Below are 19731 nucleotides of genomic sequence, written 5' to 3'. Positions count from 1 at the left end.
TCCTATTATGAGAGGAGTAAAGTACAGTGAGGAATTTCAGAGTGCTTTATTACCTAATGCAGTTATCAATAAGAACATAGAAACAGTTTCTCTCAGGTAAACATCGTTTACAAACTAAAGCTAAGTCTCTAGAACATATTTTCTATGCATATGCAGCTGAAAGGGGCTAGAAGGTCATAAAAAAGAAAGTTCAATTTCTATTGCTTTATTTTATAAAACATTGCTAATAATTAGGTATCAATTTTATATCCCCAAACCTAAATTTACTTTAAGAGTATATCCACCACACACTAGAGGTTTAAAAGTAGATCACTTATTAATTTCCCCATTCAAGTGCCTTCATAAATTCCTCTTCAGTGAAAGACAGCATCTTGGCAGCTTCAATATGCATCTGTGTTTAAAGAAATCAATATTGTCTAAGAGTAGACCACAGAACAATAGGAAATTTGTGAAAGTGCATGTATAATTCTAATTACAGTAAACAGGTTTAAATAGTAATTTCATTCAGTGAGTAGCCACTAAAAACCCTGCCCACTGGTGGTATTGCACCAACCTGTTTAGAGAACAATTCCATGTTGTAATACCTAATCTTTGCAAAAGGTGACAGTAGCAAAAACATGAATTCACATCCTCTTAACCACAAGGCAAACCTGTGTGGTGACCACAATAAAAGTGGTTTGGAATCAGTTTCACTCCAAGATTTCAAGAGGCAAACTGATCCCTTTTTAAGATAATAGTTATTTTTTATATTTGGTATTTTCTTTAGTTAGGGAGTATCCATACTGTATGGAAAAAGAACTAGTAAACGTTTCTAATTTACTTGCATCAATGTATAGATAACATTTTGTGACTAAGCATGGCAATAAAACTATACCTGAAGGAGAAATACTAAATGTCTTAGTAGAAAGAGCCAAATAATATCCACGATTTATTTTAACTTTGTTTAAGATAAACTCACCTTCTGCCTTTTTAAAACATCAATTAATTTTAACTGTTTCTTAAATCCTATCATTAATTCTCCTTTTTGTTTTTCTAGCTTCTTGTTTTCTGATTTTAATGCTTCGATTTTTTGGTGTTCTTCATTTGCTATATCCTGCAAAAGGAAAAAATCCCATGTATTCTTTACAGTATTTTAATGGAAAAATTATATCAACAATAAAAACAGGTTTAAGTTTCAACAATGCTCACGCTTCTACCATTTTAAAAAACATTTAAAAAATAACAACTTGGTTCTAATTCCAACAATGCCAAAGTAGCTTAGATTTGAAAGCAGAGATGTCATCAGTAGTAAGCAGAAACGAGGTGGTTATGATCCTTGAAAGCATACTGGTTGAGATCCACATTTAACTGGCTCCTGAAAGCATTTTTCATTTCATGGTTCACAAGGGATAAACCCAGAGCAAAAAGTAGCAGTCATACTGGGCTGAGGAAGGGACAGCAGTGCTGCCACGATGGTAGAAATTTCCAGGTAGGAAATCCCTCAAATCCTTTGCAGACACCTAAATAACATGACTCCTAGGAACCTATGAGAGACAGCTGAGATTTAAAGAGCTGAGCAAAGAATTCAGCCACTGCCTATGACAAGGAAGACCAAGTTTGCAATTGTGGTAAAAATCCACTGGATGAGCTCTGTAGCAACTTGGATAATGGAGAAAAAGGACCAGTGAACTTTAAAGACAAGTTAGTAGAAATCATTAAGCATAGGAAGGTCGTGTACTTGGAAAAAATGTTAAAGGACATCTTTCATGCAAAAGGGAAATGATACCAGAAGGAAATCTGAATCTACATACACACTTAAGTATCAGAAATAGTAACGTGGTAAATGTTAGTAGAGTTTTTATTTTAAAACTTGAGAGTAGCTAAGATTTTCCTGCCAAGATGGCAGAATACAAACATCCTGGGCTCACCTCCTTTCACAGGCACACCAAAATTACAACTATTAATGAGAAAGATCAGAATCTAACAGAAACTAAGGATATAAAAAAGGAACCATAGCAAGATGTAGAAGGAACATAGGTGCACTATTGTCAAGACCCATAGCCCCAGATAGAAACCCACAAGTAGGAGGATAATTACAGTTACACAGGTTCTCTGAGCAATGGGTCTAAGCCCCACATTGGGCTCCCTGGCCTGGGCAGTCTTGTACTGGGAAGACAAGCCCCTATGTTTGGCTTTGAAGACCAGTGGGGCTTACTTTCAGGGGACACAGGTGTGGGAAATAGACACTCACCTCCTAAAGGGCACATGTAAAACCTCACATCCTGCAGGACCCTAGGAAGAGGCAATAATTTTTGAAAGGAGCAGAGTCAGACCTACCTGCCGATCACCCAGGAGGCAACTGAAGTTCATCCTTGGGACACAGGCATTGGCAGAAGCCATTTGTGGAGCCTGCTCTATCATGTGGACACCGATGCTGGGAAGCATCACTTCAGAATCATCCTCTAGTGTATTAGCACTGGAACACGGCCCCACCCACCAGCCTGTCAGCCCCAGTACTGGGAAGCCTCAGGCCAAGCAAATTGCTGGGTCAGGACAAAGCCCCACCCATCACTGGCAGGCAGGCTACCTTAAGACCCTGAGCCTTCAGCCACCCTGGAACACAGCCCTGCCCCATAGGAGGGCACAGGCACTAGCTCTGTGATCCCCAGGGCCTTGCAGACAGAGACCCTGGGACCCAGCTCCACCCACCATCGGGCTGATACCAGCCCAGGACCCCTGCAGCCTGCTATGGCAGGATCCAGCCCAGCCACCAATACTCCCCTCCTGCGACCCCTGCCCCCTCACCCCCATCCCCCCACACACCGCCAGACACTGGCCCTGCCCACCAGCAGGCTAATACCACCTCTGAGACACCTTGGGATCTGTGGCAAGATTCAACACACTTTCATGATTAAAAACAATTAAAACAAGGAAGAAAAGGATTCTACTTCAACACGATAAAAGCAATATATGACAAGCCCACAGCTAAAAACAGACTCAATGGTAAAAGACTGAAAGCTTTCCCTTTAGGATCAGACAGGACAAGGATGTTCACTTTTACCTACTCTGCAGGTTCCGGTCACAGCGGCTAGGGAATAAAAATAAAAGGCATGCAAATCAAAAAGTAGAAGGAAGATTCTCTCTCTTCACAGATGACATTATCTTGTATGTATTAGAAAACCCTACAAGTTCCACAAGGAAACTGTCAGTATAAATCAATTTGGCAAAGTTGCAAAATATAAAATCAACACATAAAAAAAAATCAGTTGTGTTTCTATATACTACTAATGAACATTCTTAAAGAAATTTTAAAAATTACAAATACAATATCATCAAAAAGAGTGAAGTACTGAAAAACATCTACTTCCGTTTCATTGACTATGCTAAAAGCCTCTGACTGTGTGGACCACAATGAACTGGAAAATTCAAGAGACCCTACCTGTCTCCTGAGAAACCTATGTGTGTGTCACGAAGCAACAGTTAGAACTGGACATGGAACAACTGACTGGTTCCAAATCAGGAAAGGAGTACATCAAGGCTGTATATTGTCACCCTGCTGATTTAACTTCTACACAAAGTACATCATACAAAATGCCAGGCTGGATGAATCACAAGCCAGAATCAAGACTGCTGGGAGAAATATCAACAACCTCTGATACGGAGATTATACTACTCAAATGGTGGAAAATGAAGAGGAACTAAAGAGCCTCTTGATGAGGGGGAAAGAGGAGAATTAAAAAGCTGGTTTGAAACTTAACATTCAAAAAACCAAGATCATAGCATCTGGTTCCATCACTTCATGGCAAATAGAAGAGGAAAAAGTGGAAGCAGTGATAGATTTTATTTTCTTGGGCTCCAAAATCACTGTGGACAGTTACTTTGTTCAGTGGCCAAGTGGTGTCCAACTGCAGCATGCCAGGCTCCTCTGTCTTGCAGTCTCCTAGAATTTGCTCAGATTCATGTCTGTTGAATCAGTGATGCCTTCTAACCATCTCATCCTCTGTTGTCCCCTTCTCCTTTTGCCTTCAGTCTTTCCCAGCATCAGGGTCTTTTCCAGTGAGTCAGCTTTTCGCATCAGGTGGCCAAAGTATTGGAGCTTCAGCATTAGTCCTTCCAATGAACATTCAGAGTTGATTTCCTTTAGGATTGACTGGTTTGATCTCCCTGCAGTCCAAGGGACTCTCAAGAGTCTTCTCCAGCACCACAGTTCAAAAGCATCAGTTCTTTGGCACTCAGCATTCTTCATGGATAGTGACTGCAGCCAAGAAATTAAAAGATGCTCCTTGGAAGGAAAGCTATGACAAATCTAGACAGAGGCATTAAACAGCAGAGGCATCATTTTGTTGACAAAGGTCCATATAGTCAAAACTATGCTTTTTCCAGTAATGATGTACAGATGTGAGAGCTGAACCATAAAGAAGGCTGAACAATGAGGAACTGATGGTTTTGAATTGTGGTGCTGGAGAAGACTTGAGAGTCCCCCTGAACTTCAGGGAAATCAAACCAGTCAATTCTAAAGGAAATCAACCCTGAATGTTCATTGGAATGGCTGTTGCTGAAGCTCTAATACTTCGGCCACCTAGTGTGAAGAGCCAACTCGTTGGAAAAGACCTCAATGCTGGAAAAGACAGAAGAGAGAGAACAGGGCAGCAGAGGACGAGACGGTTGGATGGCATCAAGCAACTCAATGGACATGAATCTGAGCAAACTCCAAGAGACAGTGAAGGAAACAGGAGCTTGATGTGCTATCATGGGATCGCAAAGAGTCAGACACAACTTAGCAACTGAATAACAACTACTAACTTAGGAATAAAAGTAACCAAGAAGTGCAACAGTTTTACACTGAAAACTTCAAAGAACTGGGATGACCCTGAGGGATGGGATGGGGAGGGAGGTTCAGGATGGGGAACACATGTACACCCATGGCTGATTCATGTGAATTATGGAAAAAACCACCACAATATTGTAAAGTAAAAAAAAAAAAATATTGTAAAGTAATTAGCCTCCAATTAAAATAAATACATTAAAAAAAAACTGATAAAAATGGTTAAAGGCAAAAAAATGGAAGGATATTCTGTGGTCAAAGATTGGAAGGCTTACTATTATTAAGATATTAATACTACTCCAAGAGATCTACAGATTCAGTATGATCTTTATCAAAACTCCAATGGCATTTTTAGAGAGACAGGTCATGCTAATATTTATATGGAATCTCAAGGGAACACAAATAGTCAATCAATGAATAACAACAGTTGAAAGTCTCATATTTCTGGATTTCAAATTTTATTACAAATCTATGGTAATTAAAGTAGTGTAATATGGATGTATACAGAGCCCTAAAATAAACCCTTGCATATAAAGTCTAATTATGTTCAACAAAGATGCCAAATCTATTCACTAGGAAAATATGGCCTCTTCAACAAATTGAACTGGACAACTAGATATCTCCATAAGCAAGAATGAAACTGTATCCCTATTTCATATAATATACAAAAATTAACTCAAATTTGATCAAGACCTAAATGTATACCCTAAAACTGTAAACTATTAGAAGAAAATGTAGGTGAACTGCTCATGACACTGGATTTGGTTGTGAATTCTTGGATATGAAATGAAAAGAACAGGCAAACAGAAGTTAAAGAAAAGAAATTGTATTACCTCAAAGGAAACAATCAACAGAGTAAAAAGGCCCCTACAGAAAATATTTGAAGATCATATATCTGTTAATATTGAAAATACAGAAATAACTCCTCCACAATAACAAAAACACTATCACTTAATAAATGGGTATCCACAGTCTCATGAAAGGCACATTTCAAGTGCTCAACAGCTACATGTGGATAATGGCTACTGTATTGGGCAATGCAGATACAGAACCTGTCCATCACCATAGAAAGTTCTATTGAACAGCAATGTACTAGAAGCTCTTTCAGTTGACCATTATTTAACTAATTTGCCATGTTAACTCTGTAAAACGTATCAACTGATGCCCAAAACATACTGAAATTTAATGGATAACCACATATTTCTTCACTCTCCAATTTAACTGTTTGCTTATAAACACAACTGATGAGTTGTGTTTGTTCCCAAACCTGTGTATCCCAGTCTATACTGTAATTATATAACTTATTTTTTTAATATATAAAATGTGGATGGGAAAAGTAAAAAAAAAAAATAATAATAAATGGGTAAAGAACTTGAATAGACAATTCTCCAGAAAAGATTTACAAATGGCTAATGAGCACATGAAAATGTGGTCAACATCACTAACATTTAGGGAGATACAAATCAAAACCACAATGAGATGCCCTTTAATAAACATTAGGCTAGGATGATCACTATAGAAAAAAAAACACAAAAAATTGGCAAGGACATTGAAGGAACTCTTGTGACTGTTGGTAGGGATGTAAAACAGTGCAGCCACTATGGAAAAATAGTACAGTGGTTCCTCAAGAAATTAAAAGAATTATATGATCCAGCAATTCCCACATTTAGGTGAATATCCAAAATAACTGAAAGCAGAATCTTTAAGAGATATCTGTACACCCAAGTTTATATCAGCATTATTCACAATAGCCAAAAGGTGGAAGCAACCCAAGTTGCTTTATTTAAATAAATGTATAAATGAAACTTGTTACATATATCCAATGGAATATTATTCAAAAGGAATACATTCTGATAACATGCTACAAAGTGGATGAACCGTGAGGACATTATGCTAAGTGATATAAGCCAGTAACAAAAAGGCAAATAGTGTATTTCACTTACATTAGGTACCTAGAGTAGTCAAAATAATAGAGATAGAAAGTAGAATTGTGGTTGCCAGGGGTCATGGAGAAGGGGATGGGGAATTATTTTTTAATGGACATAGGTTTTCAGTTTTTGCAAGATAAACAAGGAGTTTTGCAGTTTGATATGTAACACTACTGAATTCTACACTAAAAAATTAGGGTAAATTTTATGTGTACTATAATACAAAGGTTTTTTTTTTTTCTTTAATTTAGAAAGTTCATTAACTCTTCAAAGCAAAAAAGTAACTATGTAGAATGTGTATATAAGTACAATGTATGATAACAACAACAGAAAGGGGAGGAGAGAAGTATACTGCTGAAAGGTTCTTTCTTTATTCATAAAATGCTATGTTACTTGAAGTTAGATAGCGCTAAGTTAAAGGTGTATCTGATAAGTGGAGATATACACAAAAAAGTGGAGATAATAAGCCAGTAAGATAAAATGAAATCATTAAAAATATTCAAAAAGAAAAACAAGAGGAAGAAAGAATAATGTATGTGAATGAAAAATATAAAAATTAATAGAGTTAAACACAACCATTATTAATAATCATATTAAATGTAATGATCTAAGCCTCCTAATTAGTGTCAGAGATTGTCAGACTGAGTTAAAACAATAGGAAAACTCAACTGTATGCTGCCTGTAACAACATACAAAGGAGTTACAAATAAAGGGAGAGAAAAGCCAATACTGATGTCAGCAGTAACTAAAAGAAATTACATGCTTTATGGATTTATTATAAAGATGTAACAATCAAGACAATGCATTATTAACATGAAGACAGACATACAGATGAGTGGAACAGAATAGTGATCCCAGTAATAATACATCCACACACATCTAGGCAACTGATTTTCAACAAAGATGCCATGGCAATTCAATAGTGAAAGGATAATCTCAACAAAATATTCCTGCACATGTTCCAATAATGAACCTTGACCCTTATATCATGCACAAAACTCAACACAAAAGATGAAGCTATGCAACTTCTGTAAGAAAACCTAAGAGCAAATCTTAGTGACCCCTTAGGTTTAGCAAAGAATTCTTAAATAGAACACAAAACCATAATTATAAAATTCAAAATATTGTTGCTCTTCAAAAAAAAATGTTAAAAAAATAAAAGCCAAGTGATAAGATATTTGCAAAGCAGGTGTCTGCCAAAGTTTTGTAATTAGGATATATAAAGAACTCTAACAAGTCAACTCAGTTCTTAATAATGAACCAAAGAGACTAAGGAAATATGAATGAAGTGTGGTCTTTAGTTAATGAGTCATAATTATTGATTCATTAATGGTAAAAATGTTCTATACTAATGTATATATTCATAAGAAACTGGATTCTAGAAATTTTCTGTACTACACAATTTTATATAAATTAAAACTATTCTAATAAAGTTCATTTAACAATTTTTAGAAGAATAAAAGACTTATAAAGAGACACTTCAAAGATAATATCAGGACTTTCCTGAATAACCAATGGATGAACAAAGAAATCAAAGAGGAAAAAAATGATCTTCAAATGAAAATGGAGACACAACATACCAAAATTTATGGGATGTAGCAAGAGTGGTTCTAAGACGAAGTTCATAGTAACAAATGCCTACATTAAGAAAGATCTCTGAATTTTCACTCCTTCCTGCATGTTTAATGTTTTTGACATTATATGAGATTTTGACCAATGAGATTTTTCCTTTTGTAATTTCCATATTTCTAGTTGTGGTTTTTTCTTTTTCACTTAGAGAAGCCCCCTTTTAACATTTCTTAGGAAGCTAATTTAGTAGTACTGAGTTCTTTCAGCTTTTGCTTCTCTGGAAAACAACTTCTCTCTCCAAATCTGAATGAGAGTCTTGCTGGATAGAGTATTATTGGCTGCAGGTTTTTTCCTTTCATCACACATGTTGTGATGTTGTGTGATGTTTCATCACACATATGTTATGCCATTCCCTTCTGGTCAGCAGTGTCTGACAGTCTTAGAGGAGTTCCCTTATACATAACTAGTTGCTTTTCACTTACTGTCCTTAATATTCTCTCACTATCTTTAATTTTTGCCATTTTAACTTTAAGTCCCTTGGTGTGGAACTCTTTGTGTTGATCTTCTTCGGGATTCTGTTCTTCCTGGACTTGGTTGTCTGTTTCCTTTCCCATGTTAGTAATGTCTTTAGCTATAATTGCTTCTAATTTCTCTGCCCCTATCTGTCACTCTTCACCTTCTGGGACCCAAATAATGTGAATATTAGTATGCTTAATGTTTTCCAAGAGGTTTCCTGAACTCTTCATTTCTTCTAAATTCTGTTTTTCTTTTTCTATTCAACTTGGGTGATTTACACTATTCTGTGTTCCAGTTTAATGATCCATTCCTCTGTATTAACCAACCTAATGTTGATTCATGCTAGTGTATTTTTTATTTCAGTTACTATATTTTTCAGCTTTGTTTGGTTCTTCTGTTTCCTAACTCTTTGTTAAAATTCTCCCTGTATTTACTCACTCTTCTTCCAAATATGTTGAGCATTTTTATGGTCATTACCACAAACACTTAATTGGGTAGATTGCTCATCTCCAGGGTTTTCAGAGTGTGTTCAAACTTAAGACATCATCAACTTTAATATTCACCAGTATATGCTGCTGTATATAAACCTCATGATAACAACAAACCAAAAATCTATAATAGATACACACAAGATAAAGGAATCCAAATATAACATTAAGATGGTTATCAAATCATAAGCGGAGAGGAAAACAATAAACAAGGACAGTCCCCAAACAATTTAATAAAATGGCAGTAAGTACCTACCTATCAATACTTACTTTAAATGTAAATCTACTAAATGTTCCAATGGAAAGACGGAGTGGCTGAACAGATTCAAAAATAAAATCTGTAAACATATGCTGCCTATAAGAGGTATCTTATCTTATCTCCAGATCTAACTACACACACAGACTGAAAGTGAAGGGATAAAAAAGTCTAAGACAAAGAAGGACATTACATAATGATAAAGGGATCAATTCAACAAGAATAAATAACACTTGTAAATATTTATATGCACACAAACTGGAGCATTTAAATAAATACAGAAAATATTAGCAAGTATAAAGAAACATATTGACAGTAAGGACAGTAATGTCAGGGGCTTTAACACTCCACGTACGTCAATGGACAGATCATCCATACAGGAAATGTAAAAGGAAACACAGGCCTTAACACATCAGATGAGCTTAACAGATATATGTATATAACATCCTATTCAAAAGCAGCAAAATATACATTGTTTTCAAATGCAAATGGAACACTCCATAACAGATCACATGCTAGGCCACAAAATAAGTCTCAGTAAATTTTAAAAGACTGATATCATACCAAGCCTCTTCTCTGACCACAATGCTATGAGACTATAAATCAACTATAAAAAAAAAAAAAAAAACCACCAACATGGAGGCTAAACAATGTGGTACTGAACAACCAAATGAGTCACTGAAGAAATCAAAAAGGAAATAAACAAGAGAAACCCATGGAGACAGAAGCAAAAACACAAAGATTCAGAATCTATGGAATGCAGGAAAAGCAGTTCCCAGAGGGGTTTACAGAAATACAAGCCTACATCAGGAAACAAAAATCCCCAAAGCCCTAACCTAATATCCAAATTAATTATAAAGAAACACCTAGAGTTAGTAGGAGGAAAGATCAGAGCAGAAATGAATGAAATACAGATGGAAGAAAAAAGGGGAGAGAAAGCAAGCAAGAAAGAAATTAAGAGCTGGTTCTTAAAAAGATGAACAAAATTGATAAACTTTTAACCAGATTCATTACGAACAAATGAAAGTGGATCCAAATAAAATCAGAAAAGAAGTTAGAGTTGATATTGCAGAACTACACAGGATAAGAGATTACTCTGAATAATTATACACCAATAAAATGGACAACCAAGAAGAAATGGAGGAATTTCTAGAAAAGTACAATCTCCTAAGACTGAATGAGGAAGAAATACAAAATGTGAACATACCTCAGTTACTACTAATTAAATCAGTAATTAAAAAAAAAAAAAAATACTTGCAACAAACCAAAGTGTAAGACCAGATTGTTTCACAGATGAATTACATACACTGAATATTTAATGGATAATGCTTATCCTTTTCAAACTATTCCAAAAAACTGAAGAGAAAGAAGGTTTCCAAAGTCATTCTTTGAGGCCCACATCACACTGATAGCAAATCAGATAAAGAAAGACACCGCAAAGTATGAAAACTAAAAGCCAATAAAACTGGTGAACACAGATGCAAAAATTCTCAACAAAATATTAGAAAGTTAAATTGAACAGTACACTAAAAGGATTATACATCATGATCAAGTGGAATTTACCCCAGGGAAGCAAGAATAGTTTAGTATCTGCATATCAGTCAATGTCATACATTAACTCATTATTGACCAGGGGATTTCTGCAGAAACACCTGTGGCTGTTGATTTGTTATGTAAGTGAATACAGAAACATCTCTGATAAATAATATTTGGGTAACAAAAGACATGTTAATATGTGTCTCTGGTGAGTAATATGTTAATAGAATGAAAGAAAAAAATCACATAATCATTTCAATAGACAGAGACTAAGCATTTGACAAAATTAAACATCCATTCATAAAATATCTTAATAAATTAGATTTAGAAGGAATATACTTAAATGAAAAAAGGTCATATATGAGAAGTCCACAGCTAAAATCATATGCAATGATGAAATGTTGAAATCTTCCTTTAAGGTCAGGAACAAATCAAGTGCCCATTCCCACCTCTCCTACTTTACAAAGTACTAGAATTCCTAGTCAGAGAAACCAGCAAGAAAAATCTAAAGTACCAGAACTGGAAAGGAAGAAGTAAAATTTCTATTTGCAGTTGATATGATTTGGTATTTAATACATAAAAAATCATATATATGCCACCAAAAAACTGTTAGATCTCATCAACAAATTCAGTAAAGTTGTAGGATGCAAAATTAACATTAAAAATTCAGTAGAGTTTCTATTAGAACACTCCTTAATATGATACACAAAATAAACTCAAAATGGATTAAAGACCTGAATATAAGGTCAGACACTATAAAACTCTTAGCAGTAAACACAGGTAGGTGAGAATTCTACCACTGAACCACCAATGTCATAACCGTTAGTGGAAAACACAGGCAAAACATTGACATAAACTGCAGCAAGATCTTTTTTGACCCACCTCATGGAGAAGGCAATGGCACCCCACTCCAGTACTGTTGCCTGAAAATCCCAAGGACAGAGGAGCCTGGGAGGCTGCAGTCCATGGGGTAGCTGAAGGTTGGACACAACTGAGTGACTTCACTTTCACTTTTCACTTTCATGCATTGGAGAAGGAAATGGCAACCCACTCCAGTGTTCTTGCCTGGAGAACCCCAGGGATGGGGGAGCCTGGTGGGCTGCCGTCTATGGGGTTGCACAGAGTCAGACATGACTTAAGTGACTTAGCAGCAGCAGCAGCATGGAGTAATGAAAATAAAAACAGAAATAAACAAGTGGGACCTAATTAAATGTAAAAGCTTTTGCAGAGCAAAAGAAACCATAAAAAAAGATGAAAAGATAACCCTAAGAATGGGAGGAAATATTTGCAAATGAAGTAACCGACAAAAGAATTAACCTCTAAAACATATAAACAGCGCGCAGCTCAATTACCAAAAAAAAAAAAAAATGAGTGGAAGACCTAAAGAAACATTTCTCCAAAAAAGACACACAGACGGCCAAATAACACATGAAGAGGGGCTCAATATCACTAATTATTAGAGAAATGCAAATCAAACCTACAATGAGGTATCACCTCATACCAGTCATGATGGCCATCATCAGAAAATCTACAAACAAATTCTGAATAGAGTGTGGAGAAAAGAGAACCCCCTTACATTGTTGGTGAGAATGGAAATTGGTATAGCCACTATGAAAAACAATATGGAGTTTCCTTTAAAAAGCTAAATATAGACCTATCATATGACCCAGCAATCCCATTGCATATACTCAGAGAAAACCATCATTCCAAAAAACACATGCAACCCAATGTTCATTGCAGCGGTCTTCATAATAGGCAGGACATGAAAGAAACCTAAATGTCCATGAACAGATGAATGGATAAAGAAAATGTTACATATAGGTATAACGGAACACTGCTAAGCTGCTAAGTTGCTTCAGTCATGTCTGACTCTGTGCGACCCCGTAGACGGCAGCCCACCAGGCTTCCCCATCCCTGGGATTCTCCAGGCAAGAACACTGGAGTGGGTTGCCATTGCCTTCTCCAACACGGAAAACTACTCAGCCATAAAAGGAATGAAATTGGGTGACTTACAGGGATGTGGCTAGACCTAGAGATTGTCATACAGATTAAAACAAGTCAGAAAAAGAGAGCAAATATATATTAACATACATATGTAGAATATAGAAAAATGGTAGATGATCTTAATTGCAAAACAGAAACAGACACAGATGCAGAGAACAAATGTATGGACACCAAGTGGGGAAAGTACACAAAGGTGGGGTGGGATGAACTGGCAGAGAGTATCCCTATGTATAAAATAGATAACTAATGAGAACCTGTAAAGCTCAGGGAAGCCTACTCAATGCTCTGTGGTGACCTAAATGGGAAGGAAATCCCAAAAAGAGGGAATGTATTCATACATATAGCTGATTCACTTTGCTATACAGCAGAAACTAACACAATACTGTAAAGTAACTAAACGTCAATAAAAATTAAATATAAAAAATCATATAAACTATCATTATCTTAGTTTCTATACCTTAGCAGGAAATAATCTTAAAAAGAAAATCCCATTGATCATTATATCAAGAAGAATTTAAAACTTAGAAATGATTTAATCAAGGATGTGAAAGATCTACACTGAAACCTTTAAGACACTGGTGAAAGGGATCAAAGAAGGCACAAATAAATGGATTGGAAGAATTCATGGATTGGAAGAATTAATATTTTTTTAAATGTCAATGCAACCAAAGCCACCTATAGGTTCAATCCAATTCCTATGAAGATTCTGAAGACATTTTAAACAGAATTAGGGAAAAAATCCTGAATTTATATGGAATCACAAAAAGCCCCAAATAGCCAAAGCAATACTGAGAAAGAACAAAGCAAGAAGCATCATACTTTCTGATTTTAAGCTACATTATAAAGCTACTGTAATCAAAATAGAGTGGTACCAGCATAAAATTGGAAACATTGATCAAAGGAACAAAATCAACGGCCCAGAAACAAACCCCAGCATATACAGTCAACTAATGTTAAGAGTTTTGCCAAGAGAACACACTGGTCATAGCAAACATCCTCTTCCAACAACACAAGAGAAGACTCTACACATGGACATCACCAGATGGTCAACACCAAAATCAAACTGATTATATTCTTTGAAGCCAAAAATGGAGAAGCTCTATACAGTCAGCAAAAACTGACAAAGAGCGGACTGTGGCTCAGATCTTGAACTCCTTATTGCGAAATTCAGACTTAAATTGAAGAAAATAGGGAAAACCACTAGACCATTCAGGTATGACCTAAATCAAATCCCTAACGATTATACAGTGGAAGTGAGAAATAGATTTAAGGGACTAGATCTGATAGACACAGTGCCTGATGAACTATGGACAGAGGTTCATGACACTGTACAGGAGACAGGAATCAAGACCATCCCCAAGAAAAAGAAATGCAAAAAAGCAAAATGGCTGTCTGAGGAGGCCTTACAAATAGCTGTGAAAAGAAGAGACGTGAAAAGCAAAAGAGAAAAGGAAAGATATACCCATTTGAATGCAGAGTTCCGAAGAATAGCAAGGAAAGATAAGAAAGCCTTCCTCAGAGATCAGTGCCAAGAAACAGAGGAAAACAACAGAATGGGAAAGACTAGAGAGCTCTTCAAGAAAATCAGAGATACCAAGGGAACATTTCATGCAAAGATGGGCTCAATAAAGGACAGAAATGGTATGGACCTAACAGAAGCAGAAGATATTAAGAAGAGGTGGCAAGAATACACAGAATAACTGTACAAAAAAGATCTTCGCGTCCCAGATAATCAAGCTGGTTTCAAAAAAGGCAGAAGAACCAGAGATCAAATTGCCAGCATCCGGTGGATCATTGAAAAAGCAAGGGAGTTCCAGAAAAACATCTATTTCTGCTTTATTGACTATGCCAAAGCCTTTGACTGTGTGGATCACAATAAACTGTGGAAAATTCTGAAAGAGATGAGAATACCAGACTACCTGACCTACCTCCTAAGAAATCTGTATGCAGGTCAGGAAGCAATAGTTAGAACTGGACATGGAACAACAGACTGGTTCCAAACAGGAAAAGGAGTACATCAAGGCTGTATATTGTCACCCTGCTTATTTAACTTCTATGCAGAGTACATCATGAGAAATGCTAGGCTGGAAGAAGCACAAGCTGGAATCAAGATTGCTGGGAAAAATATCAATAACTTCAGATATGCAGATGACACCACCCTTATGGCAGAAAGAGACAAGAACTAAAGAGCCTCTTGATGAAAGTGAAAGAGGAGAGTGAAAAAATTGGCCTAAAACTCAGCATTCAGAAAACCAAGATCATATCTGGTCCCATCACTTAATGGCAAATAGATGGGGAAACAGTGGAAACAATGGCAGACTTTATTTTGGGGGGGCTCCAAAATCACTGCGGATGGTGATTGCAGCCATGAAATTAAAAGGTGTTTACTCCTTGGAAGGAAAGTTATGACCAACCTAGACAGCATATTAAAAAGCAGAGACATTACTTTGCCAACAAAGGTCCATCTAGTCGAGGCTATGGTTTTTCCAGTAGTCATGTGTGGATGTGAGAGTTGGACTGTAAAGAAAGCTGAGCGCCGAAGAATTGATGCTTTTGAACTGTGGTGTTGGAGAAGACTCTTGAGAATTCCTTGGACTGCAAGGATATCCAACCAGTCCATCCTAAATGAAATCAGTACTGAATATTCACTGGAAGGAGTGATGTTGAAGCTGAAACTCCAATACTGTGGCCACCTGATGTGAAGAACTGACTCGTTTGAAAAGACCCTGATGCTGGGAACGACTGAAGGTGGGAGACGGGGATGACAGAGGATGAGGTGGTTGGATGGCATCACCGACTCAATGAACATGAGTTTGAGTAAACTCCGGGTGTTGGTGATGGACAGGTAGGCCTGGTGTGTGTCCATGGGGTCGCAGAGAGTCAGACATGACTGAATGATTGAATTGACCTGAATGTTAGACAGAGGAGCCAAGAATACTCAATGGGGAAAGGATAGTCTCTTCAGTAAATGGTGCTGGGAAAATTTGATACTCACATGTAAGAAGAATGAAACTAGTCCTATATTATACCACTCACAATAATGAACTCAAAATGGAATAGAAACTTACATGTAAGACTAGAAACCATAAAACTCCTTAAACACACACACACACACAGGAAAAAGCTCCTTGATATGCGTCTTGGCAATGATTCTTTTGAATGATACCTTTATCAGAAGCCACAAAATAAGAAAAAAAACCCCACAAATTGGACTATGTCAAGTAAAAAGCTTCTGCACAGAACAAGAAATGATCAACAAAATGAAAAAGCAAGCCATAGAATGAGGAAAATACTGTAAACTATATATCTAAAGGATTTAATAATATCCAAGACATAGAGATTTCATATAATTCAACAACAAAAAATCAAATCATCCAATTAAAAAAATGAGCAAAGGACATGAATATACAATTTTCCAAAGATTTGCAGATGGCCAATAGGTGCATGAAAAGGTGCTCAGCATCTCTAATCCTTCAGGAAATGCAAAATAAAATTGCAATGAGGTATCACCTCACAACTGTTTGAATACCTGTCATCAAAAAACAGTTGAGGTTGTGGGGAAAAGGGAACACTGGTACACTGTTGACAGTATTGTACATTATATTCCAACCACTATGGGAAACAGTTTAGAGGTTCTTCAAAATATTAAAAATAGAACTACCATATATCCAGCAATTCCACTGCTAAAAGTATATCCAAAGAAAATGAAAATACTATGTCAAAGAAATATTTACATACAATGTCTGCAGTATTTACAACAGCTAAGACATAGAAACAACCTAAGTGTCTGGTGACAGATGAATGGATAAAGAAGCTATGAGATACGCACACACACACACACACACACACAAAATATTATTAAGTTATAAAAAGAGAAGTAAAACCTGCCATTTGCAGCATCATGGATGAGGACATTATGCTAAGTGAAGTAAGTCAGAGAAAGTCAAATACTATATGATCTTACTTGTACATAGCATCTAAAACAACAGCAACAACAACAAAATTAACAGAAAAAGATAAAGCTTGTAGTAACCAAAGGTGAGGGTAGTAGGAGGTAGAGATTTTGTCAAAATACATAAACTTCCTGCTATAAGAAAAAGCGGTAGCTGTTCTATGTAATATACAACTTGATGCCTAGAATTAACACTGCTGTCTGGTTGGTTTTTTTTCTCTTCTCCTGGCTGTGCCATGACTGCAGCATACAGGATCTTTGTTCCCTGACCAGGGATCCAAACCCATGCCCTCTGTAGTGAAAGCACAGTCTTAATCACTAGACTGCTAGGGGAGTCCTTGTATGGTATATTTAAAAGCTGTTAAGAGAGTAGACCTAAGAGTTCTCAACATCAGGAAAAAAAAACATTTTTTCTTTTTCTTTTTGTAGATATGTATGAGATGATGGGTATTAACTTATTGTGGAAATCATTTCACAAAATATGTAAGTCAAACCATCATGCTCTGTACCTTAAATTTATAGAATGCTGTATGTCAATTATATCTCAATAAAATTGGGCAAAAGATATCAAGATGGCAGATAAGCACATGAATATGCTTATCTAGTCATTAGGGAAATGCAAATTAAAACTATAATATGAAATACCAGGAGGTACCTATTAGAACAGCTAAAATGTAAAAAACCAACCATATTAAGTGGTATTGAAGATACGGAACAGCTGTAACTTTCATCCAGTGCTGTTGAGAATGTAAATTGGTACAACCATTGTAGAAAACAGGTTGGCAGTTGAACACACACATAAAATACACCCAGAAACTGACTCCTAGGTATCTACTCACAGGAAATGAAAAAATACGTCCACAAAAAGACTTATACATGAATGTTCATGGAGGCTTTACTTGCAATAGCTGAAAAGTGGAAACTTTTGGGTAAATCTCAAAAGGAGTCACATTTTTAAAAAGAATATGAAATTCTGGAAAATGTAAATAAGTTACCTGGAGATAGAGGTTGGGAGAAGGGCATGATTATAAACAGGCACAAGGAAACTTTTGGGAGTGATAGATATGTCTATTGTGATTTTTCACAGGTATACACATAGTTACAAATCAAGTTTTATACCTTAAATATGTGTGGGATTATTATGTCACAGTGTGAAAAATAGAAATAAAATACATATAATTAAAGATATGCAAAGAAAAATTGTGACACACAGCTGAAGTTTCATTTTGAGGAAAATTATAGGAAAATAATACAGCATTTGAGGAAAATGCTGTATTAGAAAAGAAAGTTGAAAAATCAGCAATCTAAGTCTACAATTTAAGAAACTGAAAAGGTAGCAGATTAAAAAACAAAGCAAGTAGACAAAATTATATAAGGAGAATTCAGTGAAAATAAAAAGACAATAGAAAAAATAAAACCAAAAGTTGAAAAGATTAAGTAGTAACTGGGTAGCAAGACTTATCAAGGGAAAAAACCTGAAACATGGATGAACTCAACATTATGTCTAGTGAAAGAAACCAGTCATGAGAGAGTACATTCTACGCAGTTTCATTTATATCAAAATCAAGACCAAGAGTATCAGAACATCTTTCACTTACAGAGGATGGAGTCCTTGGAAAGGGAATACAAGGGAACTTTCTAGGGATGAGAAAAACAATCTATGTACTGCCTTACATGGTGGTTTCACAACTGTATAAGAGCCCAAACTCACTCAATTATAGATGTAGTATCTTTCATTGTCTTGTATATAACTAATTCAATTTTTAAAACTAACCCAATTCTTTTATGTCCCTCCAGCTAAGCTTCCTGAATTACACACATCCTGTGTCTCCATCTCCTCACCTGCAATCATTTTTCATCCACCTTGAATTTAGCTTCTTCCCTATCACTCTACTAAAACATTTCTGGCCAAGGTCACTTCTGTGCTTTTAAATCCAATACAATTTTCCCAGTTCCCCCAATAAACTTGACTTCTCAGGAGTATTCGGGTTTGCTGACCACTTTTGAGATGACGGAATTCTTCAAGGCTCAGCTCTTGGCCCTGGCTTCGCTCATTCTCTCCCTCTGTCCCTTCTCCCTGGTGAACACTAACGGCTTCTTCTACTGTCTCTGTGCAGGCTTCTCTCCTACACCTTGACATCTCCCCTTGGATTTCTCAGAATATCTCCAAGGTTAACATGTTCCAAAACAAGTCATTCTTCTTCTCCAGACTTACTACACTGTTTCCTATTTCAGTGGATGGCACTCTAATTCTTAAAACTTGAAGTCAAAATATCCTTCCTTAAGCTTCCCTTTCTCACAAGCCTAATATCCGGTCCATCTCCACATCATAGTGATACTCTCTCCAAGGTGTATTTTTTGATACTTGGTTTCTCTCCGTTTCTCAGTTTAGTCCAAGCTATATCCTTATCTCTCACTGACACTGTTACTCTGATGCAGCCTACTGCATCCATTCTGGCCTCCTTCCAAATTGATTCTTCACAAAGAAACACCAACAAAGAAATGCAGCTGGCCTTCTGTATCCCCAGGTTCCACATCAATGGATTGAATCAAGTGAGAATGGAAAACAGTCTGGGTAAAAATTTTCCAGAAAGTTCCAAAAAGCAAAACTCAAATTTGCCATGTGTCAGCAACTACTCACATAGCATTTACACTGTCTTGAGTATCATATGTAATCT

General features: G+C 36.3%; 1 protein-coding gene across 7 annotated transcripts in view; it reads right to left on the bottom strand.

Moving 5' to 3' along the window:
- Positions 1-255: 255 nt before the first annotated feature.
- Positions 256-19731, bottom strand: part of TEX9 (testis expressed 9) — a 232959-nt gene continuing 213483 nt past the window's right edge. For all 7 annotated transcript variants that reach the window (XM_070377959.1, XM_070377960.1, XM_070377955.1 and 4 more), the window contains 2 exons: positions 959-1093; positions 256-391 (listed from right to left, as the gene is read on the bottom strand). In XM_070377959.1, coding sequence (XP_070234060.1) covers positions 317-391; positions 959-1093 — 210 coding nt within the window. In that variant the 3' untranslated portion in view covers positions 256-316. The remainder of the gene's footprint in view (positions 392-958; positions 1094-19731) is intronic.

Source organism: Bos mutus, chromosome 10 (genome assembly GCF_027580195.1).
Source record: "Bos mutus isolate GX-2022 chromosome 10, NWIPB_WYAK_1.1, whole genome shotgun sequence".
NCBI lineage: Eukaryota > Metazoa > Chordata > Mammalia > Artiodactyla > Bovidae > Bos > Bos mutus.
The sequence above is the reverse complement of the archived record's forward strand: the minus strand, read 5'-3'. Positions and strand labels throughout refer to the sequence as shown.